This window comes from Leguminivora glycinivorella, chromosome Z, assembly GCF_023078275.1.
Source record: "Leguminivora glycinivorella isolate SPB_JAAS2020 chromosome Z, LegGlyc_1.1, whole genome shotgun sequence".
In the NCBI taxonomy this organism is placed as follows: Eukaryota; Metazoa; Arthropoda; class Insecta; order Lepidoptera; family Tortricidae; genus Leguminivora; species Leguminivora glycinivorella.
The window spans coordinates 21,290,007-21,310,751 of record NC_062998.1 but is presented as its reverse complement, the minus strand read 5'-3'; the positions used below and the strand labels follow the sequence as shown (position 1 = coordinate 21,310,751).

The 20,745-nt window shown below is 35.4% G+C and overlaps 1 protein-coding gene across 4 annotated transcripts in view; it reads right to left on the bottom strand.

Moving 5' to 3' along the window:
* Positions 1 to 20,745, bottom strand: part of LOC125241602 (uncharacterized protein CG7065-like) — a 161,195-nt gene that overhangs the window by 127,453 nt on the left and 12,997 nt on the right. For 3 of the 4 annotated variants that reach the window (XM_048150161.1, XM_048150160.1, XM_048150163.1), the window contains exons 2-8: positions 17,483 to 17,685; positions 15,422 to 15,583; positions 14,912 to 15,026; positions 14,662 to 14,794; positions 7,897 to 8,050; positions 2,832 to 2,998; positions 2,020 to 2,129 (exon numbers count right to left, since the gene is read on the bottom strand). In XM_048150161.1, the coding sequence (XP_048006118.1) occupies positions 2,020 to 2,129; positions 2,832 to 2,998; positions 7,897 to 8,050; positions 14,662 to 14,794; positions 14,912 to 15,026; positions 15,422 to 15,583; positions 17,483 to 17,581 (940 nt within the window). In that variant the 5' untranslated portion in view covers positions 17,582 to 17,685. The remainder of the gene's footprint in view (positions 1 to 2,019; positions 2,130 to 2,831; positions 2,999 to 7,896; positions 8,051 to 14,661; positions 14,795 to 14,911; positions 15,027 to 15,421; positions 15,584 to 17,482; positions 17,686 to 20,745) is intronic. The other variant, XM_048150162.1, reaches the window with a different exon arrangement.

Here is a 20,745-nt window from a genome sequence, read left to right as displayed (position 1 = left end):
TCATGTGCTCTGCCTACCCCTTTATGTGATACAGGCGTGATTATATGTATGTATACAATACTTTTTCTACGAGTCATCATCTTCATCATCAATGGACGGAAATATCATCATTCATGCAAGTTAAAATTAATGTTAATAGAGTCATTCACCGTTGTATCAACATCAACAATTACCTAGCAACCAATTGTTTGTAATAACCGTCTCTGATTGGCCGATAACGCGACAGATAAAAAAAAATGTGTTTCAGATGCAGGAAAATTTGCCAGGTATCGCAAATTAGTATAGAAATTGTATGGAGTTCTATTTTTGAAATTATTACAGTTAACTAAAGTCAACTATAATGAGCTTATTATAATTGAGTCGGAACTACCATAGAGTATCCAACACTGAAAAGTTAGCACTTATAGTTTAGTCTGTGGTGTCCTAATTGACAGATTACAGTCGACAAGTAGAAAAATTAACAAAACATTCAGTCGAATTCAGAACCTCCTTTTTTTTAAAGTCGGTTAAAAATTAAATAAATTAAAAAAACTTTGCAAGTTTTTGGAATGGAACGGACTATAATAGTGAGCTCAATTATTTTTAAATACGAAAAATTGAACAGGAACCAAACGTAGGTAACGTTAATACGTTACGCATTGTTACTTTCACTTAATTTCAAAATGGGTCAACATAAATGAAAAGTACCAAGTAAGTAGTCACCTATAATTTTGTTCTATAATTTGGCCTTAAAAAGTTTACTACCCCTGGGATCTGTCAAATTTGACGGCTCCGGTTTGTTTATATTTTTTTCAACAGCCAAAAGTACAATGTACAGAGCGTAGAACAACCTGGTTTTGTTTTTTCTAGAGATATGGTTTCTCCATATTCTTTGTAACTGCGACATTGCACTTTTGGCTATTCCTGCGTTTTCTGATTTATTTTTCAGAAGAACAGGTATTGTCGGTGTTTGCGCCGAACAGCCCTAGCCCAACAGGTGTGGCGTGTGGACTGAGTGAGCACCTTCCGAAAAAAAAAATATGCTGATCATTTAGTAAAAGTTCTAAAACATTTGTAAAACGAATTTCTGAATTTGTAAAAAGATAAAGCAAAAGAAACACTCATTAACAGGTGCTCACTCAGTTCTCACAAACTACCAACGAAAACAGTGAATGTATTCATTAAACATATAATATTTATATACTAACATTTGGCAAAAAATATGCCAACTTACCTCTATAAATTGTACAGTCGAGTTCATAAATATGTGTACATTTTGTCACCTTATTGCAACGAGTTAAGGTGAAGAAATGTACACATATTTATGAACTCGACTGTGGATCACCTAGTGACGTATTTAATTTTATACAAATAGTTTCTTATGCTCACTCAATCCTCACACTTCTGAAAACCCGAATTTTGATGAAAAACATAAGATTTAGACCTCTATTATGTGTATAGTTTAGTAAAAGTAATATGGGAATTTGTAAAATACAAAATGAACCACTAACGTGTCAGGTTTTTTTATAATAAATTTTTGTAAGTGCTCAGTTGCTCACTCAGTCCACGCGTTTAGAGAAAGTTAAAAATGTTAATATCTTAAGATTAGTAGCACCACCATTAAGTAAAAATATTTACTAAATATCCACCATCTAATATTTTACATTCGTTGTCTGGTTTTAAAGATATTCAGATATATTTTTTCTCATACGAATGCATCATGTAGGGTGACCATGACCACACTATGTCGGCTCTGATTTAGGGTACAAATACATTTATTGATGATTTCTTGTGTCACAGTTGATATTAGCGAAGATGATTGTAAATTGTAAGATTTATCTAAAACTTCACCTACTTTTTTCTTTTGAAGTGCTAAGTTAATGAATACTACTTAAATTACCGGTTTACCGGTTTTGGCAACGTTATGTCGGTAAATTACCGGTTTTCAAAATCACCGGTAATTGCATTCCCTAAATGTATCGGTCCTATGTCCAATATCGGATGTGAAAACGCTCTAATAATTTGATTAGTCTCACTAACCTGACTTCAATAAAGTGTTGATTAGATCGACGTCAACTACTTCTTCAAAGGAGGGGCCGTTGGATTCAGAGAAATGGAAACCTTTGAATATCCACTGATGAATACTCTCCCTGTTAAAAAAACAAGAACGTTATGCGCGTACCACATACCCTGAATCCTAAAGCAACCGCTAGCGACGCCCTGAGCCATTCGTCGATATTTTTAACCCTTAAATGCATGTTTTTTTTTCTTTTAACGCGAAATTAATATGTATATGTGATAGACAATGGTTTTCTACCCCTGGGAAAAATAATAAAAAAATATTTAACATCGATTTTAATACTAAGTCAGTGTTAGAAGTTAAATAGGCTAACTCATATTTAAACAAATATATCATTATTGGTAAATTTAATATGAAAAGTTTACTACTATTAGAAAGGTACACTATTTGTGAAACCCCTAGGTATGATAAAAAGTTTAAATTTAAAATAATTACTCATTCTGAAAAAATCAGCCTAAATCACATACTAAAAATCGCCATAATCCTGTTTTTTCCCACTTTTCCGCCCTTTCATCTTAATCCTTAAATACTAACAATTTTTTCAATTATTTATTAAATACTAATAAATAATGAATAATAATTAAATAATAAATGTAATTTCAGGTAGCTACATATTGAGCGACGGGCCATCAAAGATACGATGTATATATATACATCATCATGCATTTAAGGGTTAAAAAGTTAGGTGCTTCTTCTAAGAAGAAAAAAAGGGGTTATTTTTGAATTTGTACAAGGAATAGCAATGAAAAAGTGATTAGTGCAGGATTCTAACTTATCGTTGTCATATTCCTCCTTGTCGATGTGCACGGGCCGCTGGCGACCGTGCTTGTCCTCGATGCGCTGCGCCAGGCGGTTCATGATGACGGCCACTCCCTCGCGGTACTTGGGCTGCGCGCGGTACGGCGTCATGAGGCTGCACGCCTTCCCGTAATGCCGCACCTGCCGATCAATCCGCTCTCACTAAACTTATACATACGACACATATATAACTACACTCAATATTATAATTTATGCTGCATACTTAATTAATACTAAATCATTCAAAATGTTCATTCATTTAAATCGAAACCTGAAAATACACTTGTAAGGTTTTTTTAGTGTAGACGGTGCTTTTTGCCCGCACTAGTGAGCAAAGAGGTTCATATCTTGTCAAGTTGAAACTTCAGAGGGTCCATCTGTACTGAATAATTTTTAACAAGTAAACTGCCGCTTTTGGGGTCCTAGTGAAAGGTACTTGCAAATGTTGGATTATGTAGAAATGTGTACGTATTTTTTAAAACTGCTTTTAATGTAAATCTTTGATTATTTGATGGAAACACAAATTAATATACGTATACCGTTAAGGTTTGAGGAGTTTCCTCAATTCCTAATAAATCCGATATCCGATTATAAGAGATCGAGCTTGACAAAATTTGATTTGAAAACTGAAAACTGCTTAAGAAACATAGAACAAATCTCCTAACAAATGTATGTCACTGTCTTCTGAATTAAAACAAATCCTGTTTCGATTAACCAGCTTAACATTACTTGATTTGATTGTAACCTATTCCATACTAACACTTAAAAGTTTAATGATTTCAAAAATGATGAATGTGGGCTAAGAGTGTGTGGGCTCTTGATCAAATGTATATTTTACGGTAATGACCTGCTGAGCTAGCATCATAGGGCCAAGAGTTGAAAGAATGAAAATAAATACCTGCATAATCAAGGTGAAAATACTGGTAGGTATTAAATAAGTCAGAAAATTTATTATGAAAAGAAATAATGTAACAAGTGATAGTTTGTGTAATAGGCTACTTGACTCTTTTTCAAAGTATGTCTTATATTATTAATTACTGTCTAATTAAACGAAAAAAAAAATAGTACCATATTTTATTACGACTTAAAAACCCGCAAAAAAAATATTTAAAGTTTACTTTTACTTCATCAGGCAAAAACAACATCAGCCATATTAATCTATAGAATATCTATGACATGACGTCAGTATATTTAGAAAAAATATTTTACATTGTCACACCCGTCAACGACTATGAATTTCAAGAATTTTATATTATGCCCGATATGTCAGAATTGTCAAAATTCATTCACCGATTCAGAGATTTATTTTGCAAAATAAACGTTTTTCGACGATTTACTTAAGTTCTGAGCTATGTATTGCATAGTGAACCATTGTGGAAGTAAATGGAAACCGAAATCCGACGTAAAATTTCACAAGTAAGTACTTATTTTACCAAAATGTTCATAAACCTCACTGGCAATAAATTTTCTTCTATGTTGCTTGTAATCTTGGTTAGTTCTTATCATTATATTGGTTTCATTGTCTCAAATTATATCAAAATTCCCACGAATAGGTTTAGAACGATAAATATGACCTTTAAAGAAAAATAATGCTATGTGTGGTTTTACGACTAGGGTGACCAATCTTTTTTCTTGCATGGTATTTACTCTTATTGAATGGAGCTAAATCTATCAACTTGGTACGGTTTCTATGTTCATAGTTCATATCACAGTATAATAGTACCAACTTTATATAATTTATGTCTTTACAATTAACATGAATAATATTAAACTTTTCAGTGTTCCAAAAGATGAAGGAAGGAGGCAGCATTGGCTGTTGGCTGTCGATTGTACCGATAAAAGGAAATGTTTCAGAGCGTTCGACAATTTGCAGATTTGCACTTTAAGCCTGAAGATTATGACACAGAAAGAAATTTTAAAAATCAGTCCAGTAACGACGGATATATCGTGGCCTAAACATTAAATTGAGATACATATATACATGCGAAGAGAATTGAAATACGTACGAATTGAGAACCACCTTCCTTGAGATTTGGGGCGGCGCTTAAAAATAAAGATACTGTTTTAAAACGTCCTAGTATTTCATTATTTCCCCATTGACAAATACTTCCCTTATATTTTTGTGGCTATTCCCACTAGTTACCACCAAGTTTTTACCTGTCCTAACTACTGGGATTTCCCCCACATTGTTAATTACCACACCGGGGTTGATAGCTACTGGGATTAGTTTTCCCAGTAGTTACTACCAAAATATTATTGTGATGACCAAAACACTAAAATATATATTCCATTGCATGCTTTAATAAACACAGGTGTCAGTTAGTAAAAGACAAATACTTATGTAACTCCGTATAGACAGATAGTCTATGAAAAAAACTTACCTCAAAACCATACAGAAAAAGGTACGGTGAGCTAGATGGCGATACACCTTTGGGGTAGGTCTAGGTACGCTCAGATAGATGGCGCTAATATTAATATTTGACATTTTAACACATATCAATATCATATCAAGCTGAGAATATTCTCAAAACGGAGGTTCAAAGGTTTTAAGCCTGTGTCGAGAGATGTAATACGTCAAATTCCGCGGGATATCCCTAATGTATGCTTAATCATGGACACCCTAAAGAAAGAGATGCAAGACCGGCGTGACGTAATTCAAGGTCAAATTTTCTGGCTTCAAAGTAATGTTCGGCGTGCAACATCCATGTATATAAGATTCTTGATGAATTTTAATACAATAGAGGTTGCTTCTATGGAGATCAGATTACTACCTCTAATTTCCATAGTTAATCTGAATTATGTGACGTCACTCCATCGGCCAACACCGTTTTCGGAGTCCATAATTTAAAAAAAATATACACACATCTTTAATTAAAAATACGCAGTCATCACGCACTTTTAATGCCCGCAAGCTATAAATATTGATTTCTTAAGTCAAATACTACAGAAAACAATAACTTGATGTGCTAAATTCGATACGAGTCTAGTAGCCTACTGGGAACCCTGTTCACTAGAGATGGTAAGCTTGATAAAAGACATTGAAAAAAGAGTGAATGCAGGAAATCGAGTGAATGGACACACCACTTTCAAAGCTGCAGAAGGTGTTGTAAATAGCATTTGGGATAGGTTGGCCGTGCAGGGTGCATAAAGGGATGTTGTTGTAATAAGTAGTCAAGTTGGTTAAGGCAGAAGATGTGGAAAGAATGAGTGGAAGAAGACTGACAAAATGATTACATGTATGAAGGAGAAGTAGAAACGAGAGTTGGAAAGGTTAAACCTCTGCGGACTTTGTCTAAATCAAATCGTGTAAAACCTGAAGAAATACCAGGTTTGATGCATTTTATTTCTTTTAAATTTTTATAAGGAAATATGTACCTAAGTGTGATAGATAGACATGTTTCTATAACATAAAAGAACTGACATATTTACATACATACTCATAAGTATGGGTCTCCATACAAGGAAGTCACTAAGGTCGCTAAATAGGGATATATTGGCCGCCATTTTGAATATCTCACTTCCGGTCAGGAATTTGATCAGGCAAAACTTTTAGAAAATACACGTTATTGCTATTGTCATTACTTTCAATAATAATTAAACAATAGGTCGCTATATAAGATCATATTGGCTGCCATCTTGAATAACTCACTTCCGGTCAAGATTTCGCGAAGGCAACCGCCAAATTCGGATTCAGCGACCCCAAATTAGGTTAAAGAACCAGGTTGCTAAAAAGTAATATGATTTGCCAGTCGCATCGATTTTTTTGAGAAATGGAACCAGTCTATTAAATTTTGGCTTGGATTGATTACATGGGACTGTGTTGGCCATTAAAGCCTGTATGATCAAAGGGCGTGCCAGGATAAGCTAAGTGATTCTGCCCCCGACGAATTTGGGCTTTTAATTTTTATGGTTGGTGTGGCTCTACACCAGTAATTAATGTGCAAAATTTGAGCACCCTAAACTTTATAGTTTTTGTAAAAAAAAACGAAAATTAATTTTCCTTTGATAACTTTTTTTCTAGTTAACCGATTTTAGTATAATTTACATATTTTGTAGATTAAGTCAAGATAATTATATGACATAATAATATTCTCATTGTTTCATAGCAAAAAAATAAAAAAGCTGACTAAACTTTTTAATTTTTTTTTTTAAATTACTTACAGGTTAGAGACCGCTCTAGTTTTTTCGCCAATAGTACACCCACTAATAACCTACAACATATATTTTTTTCAAAATGTTGTCTGAGGGAGAACATAGAGATATCTTTACTTACATTTCCTAGACTCGCCTTAATATTATATGTTCGAGGTTGACTGGTAGAGAATGCCTTAAAGCATTAAGTCCGCCTTTTTGTACTGCAAGATTTTTCTTTTATGCAATAAAGATTAAATAAATAAATAGATACTAGTTAAGTCCATTAGTTCATTCAATAACCTAGCTCATTTCAGATTCCATTATTTTCATGAACTCTCACGGCTCAGCCACGACATTGGTCTAAGCGCGGCAGCGGTGAGCGGCGGCCATACATTGGAGCGAGACACAGCGATGGGACTTTTCATTCGCACGTATGGCTGCCGCTCAACGCTGTCGCGCTTAGACCAATGTCGTGGCTAGGCCGTCAAATAATCCTTACATTTGGCGGCACGTAACTTTAGCGCAGAGTGAAATGTGGAGGGGATAGCTGGGGATAGGGGGTACCCTGAGATCCCCTAAGAGACCTGTTTTTGACTTCTACGCAATAACCGTCGCCGCTAAAGTAACGTGGCGCGACTTGTACACCCTGGCGAGTGCTGCCTCTGCGTGCGTCCCATGACACGAGTAAGGGCAGCATCCGCTCAGTGTACCCCTTTCAAAAGGTTCCTCTACGTGTTGGCTTTGGCTCCGCGCGCGCCTCCTCCTAAAGGTCCGGAATACCCTATGGTTTCCGTGATGGGAAAGACATAGAAAAGTATAGATACTGGTGTCATTGAAATAACACGGTAGAGTTAATTATAATTATTAGGCGTAAATGATGATAGTATAAATAGACATGTTCTTACGAGGTAGTTGTATCTATGCCAGAAGCAGGTCATGTGGTTGATGATGGTGCGCGGGTGGCCCTGCTTGGAGCACAGCGTGCACGTGTAGGAGGGCTCGTAGTGCGCCTGCTCGGGCGGGTGCTCCACCAGGTACTCTAGGCCCAGCAGCGGCGCCCTGCGACACACACACACCACCGGCATGAGACCGACTCGACTCCCCATCCCATACTACTCGTACACTACACTTGAAGGATTCTTTCAGCACACCTACCCATACATATGCAAATACACAAATACGACATTGTCTCCGCGACTACGTCTCATTAGAACCTTATTATTATTAGTGTTCTAATTGTGGTGTTCTCTAAGTAAAGATAGTTGAAAGGATGGAGAGTGACATAGGCTACTTTTTGTCTTTTCCTAACCCTCAGTTCCCTAAGATGGGGATTAAACAGGACAAAAATATAACAGTTTGATAACCCAAGCACTTATTTATGTAAGGTCAGTGCGGGCAAGACCGGCATATGGCATACCTACTTTATTTGAAATAAAGTTTAAGTGGATAAAACTAAATGATTTAAGTAGTCTGGGATGATCCGCATATGAGCGAATATTATATTTTTCATCACATTTGCTGTCTCATTGAATCTACGTGTACTGATGAATGCAGGTCTCATTACATCTACGTGTACTGATGAATAATGTACCGTATAATACTTCAGGCAAAGGTGTTTCAATCAGCCATTTGCTGTTTAATGGTCTCATTGCGTCTACATGTACTGAGGAATAATGTACTATTTTATTCCCAAGGGAGTAATGGATTTAGTTTTAAAAATTAATACAATCCGTACAATACTTCAGGCAAAGGATGTTTCAATCAGCCAAGGATTTTTTTTGCACAACTAAAATTTGACTATTAAGCTATAAAAAAATATTATACGGTATGAAAAATGCATTTTATTTATGTTTTACAATTATTTTGTAAATTTCACGTAGATAAATCGCTATAATTTGCAATCTGGCAGGAAATTGTGACGGCCACCGCAATTTGCGCTTGACCGCGTTGCCATAGCAACGGGCAGTACAACACCGCCATTCATTGAAGGTTTTGCCTTATGTAATTTTTTTCTCTGTGTTTTCCTCTCAAATGTGATGAAAAACATTGTGTGTAACTCAGGAGGTAAGGATTTTGTAAACTTGTGTCTATAACTCTCTCCAGCCAGCGGCTGTCGCGAGTTATTAACACTTGTTGACAAAATCCCCCTTACCTCCCTTAATGCCCAATATACTATTGTTGCACTACTAGACTTTGACTATTAAGCTATAAAAAAATATTACACATCATAAAAATTGCATTTTATTTATGTTTTACAATTATTTCAGGGTGCCCGCGGCTTCGCTCGCGTTAGAAAGAGACAAAAAGTAGCCTAAAATCACGTCAATTCGTCGCTCCGTTTTGCTGTGAAAGACGGACAAACAAACAGACACACACACTTTCCCATTTATAATATTAGTATGGATTTCACGCAGATAAATCGTTAATAATTTGCAATCTGTCAGGAAATTGTGACAGCCACCTCGATTCGCGCTTGACCGCGTTGCCATAGCAACGGGCAGTAGAACAGAAATTTCAATAAGAATTATAAGAAAATTAAAAAAATATTGACAACATATTTTAGTACGACTTCTTAACCAGATCTATAGTCCGGTCTGGCAGAAAGCATGAAACTTGGCATGTGTATAGCTTATAGGGTTATAAGAAAAAATAGAAGTAGAAACACGCCAAGGTGTCAATGTTTCCCCTCTTCCCCCCAGTTTTGTATCCCTGTTTTCAGTTTTTTTTTAATATTTCCATGAAAACCGTGAAATCACGATGTCTAGGACAAGTATATTCTCTAGACTTATATTGACCGGGATATAGACCGTGATTACCTTTTTGATTTTTGTCGAGCTCCCGATATTTCGACGCAGTTGCATGCATCATGATCACGGAAAACTGACGAAGGCGGGTGGATGTTCGTCAGTTTTCCGTGATCATGATGCATGCAACTGCGTCGAAATATCGGGAGCTCGACAAAAATCAAAAAGGTAATCACGGTCTATATCCCGGTCAATATAAGTCTAATGAAAATAACCGTGAATCATTCAAAACTCTCAAGTATATTCTCCATAAAATTCTCTACAATATTGTCTTTGGAAGGACATAGCTAGAACTTATAATTTTCAAACTAAGGTCAGTGTGGTGAAGACCGTCTACCCAGAAAGACCGTCTACTGAATATAACTTTAGTATATATATATCTATCACTTCTTACACCTCCGAAGGTATACCAGTTTTTCATCCTTAATCCATTGGTCTTCAATAGATATCCCTAGGACGAACACTAGTTAACAAAAAACTTGATTCGTGTTTCGAACTCGACCATCGAGTTCAACAAGGTTACGCACAAAATTAAAATAAAATAGAAGCAGTTGGAATATTTGTGCATTATGTATGTAACGTGTTAATTTAATAATCGTTCTTCCTGTCTAGTACAATTAATGCTCTTAAAACGCGTTCAATTTACTGTTTTATGTCCTGAAATATGTAACTTCGAAATTGTGCCTAGTCGGAAAGACATATAAGAGTAAGGCACCTTTTTTAGGCTTTATGGGAAATAAGTCGAGTTTAAACGGGTGTTGTAGGTTAATTTCAATTATAAGTTTCGGCTTTGCTTTTGTCTGGACCTGAAAATAGAAGGTTATCAACCTCATTTCCGGGACGGTCTTGCCTTATAAATAGAAAAATGCTGATATGTTGAAAATATCAACGTTATTTGTTTTAATACCTATCACATTACTCCCTGTTATTACAGAATATAACAATGAACATGATTTTGATACTTATTTCCATATGAAATTACGCGACAACCAGCACTATACGGTCTTTCCGTACTGAGTGCGTAGGGACGGTCAACCCGCCGAGCCTTAAAATAAGTGATTTTTATCACATAAGTTTACTTTAATTCACCAAAGTATTATAAAAGCTGTGTAGAATATAAAATTTGCTAGCCCATAGGACCATGCGGATCTCTCCAGACTACTTTAATAGTCTAGTTTTATCCACTCAAACTTTATTTCAAATTAAGTATGCCGGTCTTGGCCGCACTGACCTTATGCTCATTTTCCGCAAACAATATTTATGTTTGATGACCTGTACGACAAGTAAGACTAGCGACTTTGCTCTTTAATCTGTGGCTAGAGTTTGCATTATCCGACGGGTTTTTAATATTCTAATAATTCGGATAATACAATTTTTATTATTCGAATAATCGGTTAATTTGTAAATGGAACAAAATGATGTTCCAAAAAACATAATTTGTAAAATTAGCGCCGAATTAAGCGTGGAATTGATAACGGCTGAGATATATGAGAGCCATAATGCGAAATTTACCTAAATATTTTATTTATTTTTTACGTAAATCAGCAAACTGTAGAAAACACACCTCTCTATTTTTAGTTCTGTGACTAGAATATGCTAGTAGATCTCTTGCAATAAGATAGAGAGCTGTTGATATATGACAATGAGTAGTAGTAATTAGTTAGGTATAAGGAGACGTTTTTCTGACAGCACCTTCAACTTGGAAATTGATGAATGTAGAGTGGAATGTCAAACATAAAATCATTGAATATGATGATGGCTGTGGGACTTTACAGCGTTGTCCTATTATCCTATCCGACATCGGATGTAGGAAGGATGTCAAAGGCAAAAATCTAAGAAGGCGCCTTGAATGGATATATATTATAGGATATCGAGAATGTATAGGAGTCGGTCCTACACTCGATATCGGATCGGATAATATGAAAAGTTGAAAAAGTACTTAGGCTCTAAAAAAGCGTCCTGGAGGCCTCCACCGGTGATTGGTGGTAATGGGCGTCATTGTTAAGGTCGTACAATAGGAATGAGTGAAGATATAGGTACTCGCACAACAGAAAACCCAAATAAAAGAAGACCAATTAGTCGAAGACCTTAGACACTTCACTTCACCTTCAACACTTGATAGCAAAAAAATGGCCGTCGGGCCGAACTAAAAAATATGCAGACATTAAACGTCGATATGAACTCTACGTTATCCCAAAGTTTCATCCTTGAGAATTTGAGGAAGGTCTGGCGGTTGCCTAGAATGGCTAGACTGGAATAATGTTATTAGTTTGATTTTGACGATAAATAGGTATTAGCTTGTTACTCAGATGAAGAATACTATAGATTTGACGTAAGCGTACACCCGTAAGGGACAGATATAGAATAATGGAGCGAAATTAAGAAGTACTTTAAAAATGGCTGACAGTTTACCATAAACAACCTACGTAATCTGGGCGGATAATAAGCTTGACGTCACGTACATATCCCTTACCGCATGTGACGTATACAATATTTGTTCAAATTTGAACTATAACAGTTGTCAGTAGAGTAGAATTTATAACGGCCAAATGTGGAACAATATGCGGTAAAGGGTTATTGTTTGCCACAAACTCGTTTGTGGCAGCGGCGGAAAAGTGAAACTATGACAAAGACAAACAATAACATTTTGCTCTCTGTCACTCTTATTATAATTTGTATGTGACCATCTCGTTCGGTAGTGGTATTATTATTTGGCTGTCTAGTCTATAGTATCCTTTGTTTAAGGCTTGTTAGCATTAATATTATCCGTATTAAGAATTGATCGAAATTGGTTTCAGTGACGTCTATGTATGAAATATATTACATGTAAATAAAAAAAATATGTTTATAGAAATTATCCGTTTATCCGGATATGTTCAGATGGATTATTCGAATATTTTCGGATAAAAATATTGGGGGATATTTGAATAATTCGGATATTCGAATCGGTAAGAAAAGTTAGCACTTTTTTTTTCACCTTCAACACTTGATAGCAAAAAAATGGCCGTCGGGCCGAACTAGAAAATATGCAGACATTAAACGTCGATATGAACTCTACGTTATCCATTGAGGTATATGTACTACGTACTAGAGGCGACGCTGCTAAGAGAATTTTTTACACACCCCACTGCGGTCCATGGACCGCAACGTTGTCAGTCGTCACCAGGCCCTCGCAGTGCAGTGATGTGCCGTGATGCATTTACTTTCCACGTGAATAATGCGTTCTTGTGTGCTTAAAAATTGTTCTAATCACTCGAAAAAAATCAAATAAAAGTCAAGGTGTGACATTTCATCGGTAAATTAAACAAAAAACTCGTCTATAATATTTTAAGATTGAATATTCTACAAATACGCGAGCGGGAGCGGACTGCCGCCATTTTGGTGACGCAATCATAGACTAACCACGCAGATGTGCCATTTACATTGTTCCTACTAAGTGTTTCACCTCTAATATATTTGCGAAATATATATATTTCTATTTGGAAAATTATTAGGTAACTAATTACTACTTCATGAATTATGTTACTATAATATAAAAAAAGTTTATTTGTTTATTGATTGTTAATATTTTTTGAGTGAAATTGTATTTTTAGCACGCTCACTTTTTGCAGTTTTCTTTGATCTGGTCATGAAAAAAGGGAACAATGGATACGCTTTGTCCAACACATATATATGTTCATTCATTGTATTTTAAAGAAGAAGATAAGTACAGCACAATTATATTAATTTGTATTGTTTAAGTTGTAAATAAATAAATCATTTTGACTAGAATAGCCGTATTTTAAAATGTAAAATTTCCGTTAGGCAGAATATAATAATAATGTGTCACATCTGATGGTGGACCTACTCTATGCGTAAATTGCCGCTCCCCCCACCCCGCGCATTTGTCAGCATGTGCAGTGTTTTCGCTTGGCAACGTCGCCTCTAGTACGTAGTACATATACCTCAATGACGTTATCCCAAAGTTTCATCCTTGAGAATTTGAGGAAGGTCTGGCGGCCCTGGGCTCTGTCCAATATACATGCCAAGTTTCATGCTTTCTGCCAGCAGGGACTATAACATTCATACTAATTCGCCGTTTCCGCCCCGCTCTATTTTGACGGACACGTAAATTAAGTTCAAATTAGAATTAGAAGCTATTCTTTGAACATTGAATTTAAGTTATATGCAGTATTTTAGTGTTTGTATGTGCTCAAAAAGCGTATGTAATAAACATTGTGTGTAACTCATCAACTCACCACTTTTTAAGAGGCTCGGCGGGTTGACCGTGTCCCCGTGAAGAGTAAGGCAAGACCGTCTAGTGCTCGTTGACGCGTAATTTCATATGGGAATAGGTATCAAAATCATGATCATTGGTATTTTCCGTAATAACAGTGAATAATGTGTTGACATTAAATCAATTAACGTTAAAATTTTAAACATATGAGCATTTTCTTTTATAAGGCAAGTCCGGCCTGTCCTGTGAATGGTGTTCATAAGCTTTTTTTTCAGGCCCAGATAAAAGCAAAGCCGGAACTTACAATTAAAATTTACCTACAACACCCGTCTACACTCGACTTATTTCCCATAAAGCCTAAAAAAGGTTGGCAACTACTTATTTATTATATGCCGGTCTTTCCGACGTGTGATATATTGTTGGATAGATATTCAAAAATGAATAAGCGTTTACTAAAAATGAAAAAAGTGTTCTTTTTGTTAACTAGTGTTCGTCCTAGGGATATCTATTGAAGACCAATGGATTAAGGATGAAAAACTAGTATACTTACCTTTGGAGATGTAAGAAGCATATAAAATTATATTCAGTAGACGGACTTCCCAGATAGACGGTCTTCCCGAAACTGACCTTAACGAATTATGGTGACTCACTTGACATTGTCTACTATGCTTTGTATGTGACACATCACATCTCTGTATTTGCCGTACTTCTTGTCAAACTCGGAAGCGTTTTTGTTGTGCATGTCCACTTCCTGCGCCATCTTTTGCAACACCTTTTCCGTTGCTGTAAATAAAACAATTATTATGACTAGACTTACTAAGTAAGTATAGTTACGGAAAGTATTAGTTAAGGAAAGTTTATCAGTTATTACTATTCTATTAATCGGTTAATTCAACTCACCTTCAGTTTTAGTCCCTCGTTCTGTTTGTATGAAAGGGTGCTCATCGAAAAGACTCAGCGGCCAAACATTTCGCATAGCTATCTTGATTTTGTGTTTTTTCCCCGAAATATGAGTCTATAAAAAAAAGTCATTAATAAACGAGCTTTTGTGAATATCATATCAAATTTGTTTTTTTGTAATGAAGCCTGTTTCCAGTTTCGAAGTAGGACAATGAAAGTGGAATTGAATACCATATTAAATTCTCTTTAATTCGTTAGATACAAATACCACTATCGGTTTGAAAAATATAAAGGTATCTAACTGCGGGTGTAGTTTACATGATGTGTCATAGATTTTTTAATAAAGTAATTTATTATATTTTTGTAAAATATTTCATTAGATATCCTACACGGTAGGTATGATAAAACGCTTTCTCGCGATTTAAGTGGCGACCTGGTGAAAGCCCTCTTAAGATGAATAATAAATGGGTACTCGCGAGGAGGAATATAGGTTGGTTGTTGATAGAGTACCTGCAGGATGGTCTCGCCGCTGCAGACGGCCGCGCACGGGTAGCAGAGGTAGATCCACTTGCCGGACACGTCGCGCCCGCGGCGCTCCACCATGCAGCGCTGGCTGCCATCTTCACAGCTGATGCGCAGGCTGTTCAAATGCTCTTGGAATTCCTGCTCCGCCTGTAAACACCCTTTCGTTACACACTCCTTCTAATACTACATATTCTACATATTGTGTTACATAAATAAAACTCTTAGATACCGACATCACGAAATTGTTTCAATTACGGCAAGCCCTCAAGTGCTCTTAATGCAATCACTGCCAGGAAAAACTTGTAGCACGTTGCACGAATATGTTCTAACAGCAACACTCTTAGCTAACCATCGGTAGACTTTATTTATGCGCTTGTAATAAGGATTACAAATGTACAGCTAACAGTGTTGTCGATGGTACATATGTATAAGCATTGTTGGCAGTGAATGTGTTAACGAGTCAGCATTTTAATTTTAACACACTAGCAATTCACAGCCGTGTGATAATTAACAAAACCGCGGGGTCATTCGTGAAATGGTAAAAACTATATTGGTAGGATATATCACAAATAAAACAGATCCAATCCTTTATTGCTTTATTCATAAAATAAACAGTAATTTTTTCGTTTTGTCAAAGATCATACTTACCAAGAAATACATCCCATTTAAGTAATGGTATTCACACACACTTAAATCATAAAAATGACTAACAACCAAAACATTGAAGGATTTCCTTGTTGTTAAATAAAACACGCGAGCCGCGAGGACTGAGGTAACCCTATGTATAAATACGACAGAAAAAACACGGAATGCAGATATTTTTATACTAAGAGGACATTTATACCTCAATGCCTGTGCCATAAAAAATGTGCACCATTCGATTCCTTTATACAAATAATGACTCTAATTAAACGAAACTAAATTTTAACACGTTTTGATTTATTGAAAATAAAAAGCTGTTCTTGTCGGGTAGTTTGTTTATTGCACTGGTATCACTATGGAAATGTACCTGGGCGACCAAGTAGCGGGCCGGTAAACATTATTTTTCACCTACTTTCCAGACTAGGTGGTAGTCAATTTTAATGGCTAATTAAACCGTCTTCAAATACGGTGGTGTATAATAAGGTGGTTATCAATTTAATTAGTGTTTTTGTAAATATCTGCTATAACAGAACTTCGTCACTTCTGGGCCGATTTTAAATCGATTGATGTTGATGATTATAGATAAAAACTACTCCATCTTTTATCGGGGTCTAAGCTACCTCGATTCATTACTTTGAGTGTGTAATAGTGATCGTTAATAAACAGTTATAAGATATTTGTTTTTCTGTCGGCCCTTACTTTGAGAACCTCTTACTTGAATTGCATTGTGTTACTTTGACAGTGACAGCAGTTTGTTTATGTTTATTCCGTTCAAAGCGAAATGGCATTATATTGGCGGCTAGTTTCAATCTCAACTCTATTGGGTTATCATGCATCACCGCAAAAGCGCGATAATGCATAATGTAGTAAGCCAGGCGTGTACAATTTCCTCACTTGAGCCTAAAAACGGTTAAATAATATCCTTGTTATGGGCAAGTGTGTTGAAAAATATATGACGCACTCTTATGATTTAGACTGTACTAATATTGTACCAAAGGAACGTAACTTCATGGAACTTGGAACAGAACTCCCGGAACTTTGGCTGCCGGAATAATTTCGGGTGTTGCAATCTTGGTTATTGTAAAATATAGTATTATGTATACCAATACCAAACTATGAATAAAAAGGAGGCCACTTGCATATAACTATATACAATCTTAGTCTAATAAGTAATAATATAAAAATACACTTAATGTCAGTGCGGGCAAGACCGGCATACTTTATTTGAAATAAAGTTTGAGTGGATAAAACTAGATGATTAAAATAGTCTGGGGAAATGTAGGTTAAGTACCTACTTATACTCCTGTTACTGTTACGGTTTATTAGGTTTCTATTTTATCTAAATTATAAAAAAATGTTAGTTATAAAAAATATATATAAGACAATAGTGTAATGGATATTTACCTTAGTGCAAGAAGAATCTTCAAGATCTGGCTTCTTGGGAACTTCGGTGACAGAGTCTTGATAGCCTTCTGCTCCAGGAGGGCAGTCAGGGAGGTCCATACTGAAGCACTACACTTGTCAGTTTATGACCTTAAACGGTCATAAACTATTCCTAATTAACTTAATTCCACTCAAGCACAATCTTCTCTCTCCTGCTGCTGTTACTGTAACACAAATCACAAAGCTAAAATGATGTTGCTCTTTAATTCAGTTTATCAGATTATTTATTAAGGAAATTGATACTTACAACATCCTTAGCTCAAAATACTTACATTACGGTGTCCTAAATTCAAGGTTACACAATTATGTGATCACAAACTTTATACTTAAACTACCTCCACATACAATTTGTATTCAACACAATTTGTAATCAAGGAAAGTTGAACTAAAAAACATATCAGTATTTTATCTGCATATTCACACATAAAAAATTATAAATATACTAAAGGATTACTTTGATAAAATACTCCGTAAAATATGAAAATAGAAATACACTTTAGCTTATTTCATATAATGCAGAAACGTCTGCCAAGTGCAAAAATATGTCAGGTGTATAGGTCAGGTGGGGTAAGGGAAACATACTTCATTTTTTATATTTTATATCAAGCTCTAATCACTTTATTTAATGTCGTATATTCATCTTGACCGACACAAAGTATGCTTTTTTAAGTCTGCTTTCTAGGGTTAAATGAATTTTTAAACTAGCTTTAATGCATGTAGCTGAAAATTGATAAAATGTTTAGGCTGGTCCTGCCGTTTCCCTTTCCCGAGTTTTGGGGTAAGGGAAACACTTCTCTAAAATCTCAAAGTATTGGCGCTAGTGCGGATTATACCGGAAATGTAAATTAAAAAAAAATATCATCAATCAAATGGAGACTTTGGTTCTTTGACATATAGTTTAAAATAGAAAATATTTACGTAAATTGAAATTCGGGGTAAGGGGAACATATGGGCTTGAGACAGGGGTTGTTAACTAAAAAATATAAAAAGATTATTTTTAACGATTTTTTTTACAAGTTTTGTTCGAAAATTCGATTTTCGGAATTGCAAATTTCAAAACGATTTTTAATTATTAGTAATTATTCGTATTTAAAATACTGAAGCTTGGATCAATACAAAATTTCTGTACTTATATAATATGTGTCTCTGAAAATGTTCATGACCCCTGAAATCGGGAAAAGGAAACATATGTTCCACTTAACCCGGCTATGGTAGTTCCCGTTACCCCGGTATGTCATTTATAGGTTGTGTTATTAATCACGTTAAATTTCCATATTTATAGTATAGTTTTCTCAAATTCAAATACATAACATGAACATTCAACATATAAAGTAATATTTACAGATATCAAAAGTCTTCGGACATAACTTTTTGCTACACAAATCACTACATAAATAATACTCGTCCAACTCGTGGTCTTGTAGCACGACAACTGATTTTTTGTTTTTGTCAAGGACGCACACTCCTTAGACTTAGCGCTATTTTTGTTTTTGTTTTATAACTAAATCCTAGGTAGTACCTTACCGACCAACAAATGACCCAGCTATAGTCTATGAATTCAGAGTTACCGATCAGTGTTTCCCTTCCCCCATAGTCCCCCTTACCCCACCTGACCTCGAAAAAATCCTCATAAATACAGTATGTACTACGCTCTTATTACACCGGTCTAAGATGCTATCGGACATATTTTGGAGTAAGATGTGTACACCGATATTTTTGAACTTGACTATACTACCACAGAATATATAATAGTACAGGTACAGAAGGCCCACTGCTTTGATGTTCACGAAAGGCAACCTTTTTGTGCCTACTCAATTATTCTTATAAAGAAATGAACCGCACGCGAGCAGCGACCGACATTAGGGTTGCCTATGGATTATTTAAAACAAATACGGAATGCCTAACGAATTAATACTCTGATAAAAGTTTGTACTATTATAATCAAGTCTTGGGTACTTTCTGGGTATATACCTATACAGTATTTATATATTTGTGTTTAAGTTCCAACATTACAAGCCTTATTGAGCTTTTCCGTGGGACTTAGTCCATAGTACATCTGTGTAGAAATATCCTATGGTATTTGTTTTAGTTATGATGTTTATTTAACTAAGCATAATTGATCAATACACGCGCGGACATCGCATAATTATGATGCTTAAAAAACTAGCGACGTAAACTAACGTGCGTTCCGCGAGAACGCGCGCCAACCATTGAATAGACCGCGAACTCGCGGCCGCCAGCATGTACTTGTAGCGCGGCGATAAAATCGCGAAGTGAGCCACCCCCGGTACTATACATAGAATTTTGCTTTATTTTAAAATTATGCAATGCCTAAAGAAATTAATTTATATTCATGTGTCTATAGAAAAACAAAAAATTTTAGCAAAACATATCACAAAAAGTCTCATTAAGTAAGAGTACTAAGCATAATCAAGCTAACTCGGAGCACATTCACTAAAGTAGCAAAATATTTTATTGAAAACACTGTTGATGTCGACACATCAATAATGTTATGATTTTATGAAAAAAAAAAAAAAAAACATATTTCTCATCACATTTGCTGTTTAAAGGTTTCATTGCGTCTACGTGTACTGAAGAATAATGTACTATTTTATTCCCACGGGAGTAATGGATTTAGTTTTAAAAATTAATACAATCCGTACAATACTTCAGGCAAAGGATGTTTCAATCAGCCAAGGATTTTTTTTGTACAACTAAATTTTATATAAAAAAATATTATACGGTATGAAAAATGCATTTTATTGATGTTTTACAATTGTTTCAGTGTGTGTTTACATTTATTTTGTAAATTTCAAGTAAGGTCAAGCGGGGGAACTGCGACTACTAAAATATAAAGTACAACTTTGACTGCCTAAAACTACTATCAACGGTAATTATAATGACAATTGATGAATTGAATTGATTCCGTATAATTTAAAATACGATTTTTATATGAGATGGCAGAAATAGTTATAATTACCCCGCCGAGGGGAAATTCCAACTATTGATAATAAGTTTCGTTACGGTGAACTTACACTGATAAACCGGATATCATGTGGTTTGTCAAGACGTAAGGAACCTAACTTAAACACTCATTTTTATGTAGGTCTGTCGGTTTGTGTAAAAAAACACTTACAAGATATCAGCGGGTTAATTAAAACTGGTCTCCATACTAAGTAGTGATGGGAATAGTGCCTATTAGAAATCTGTCGATACTGTGTCTA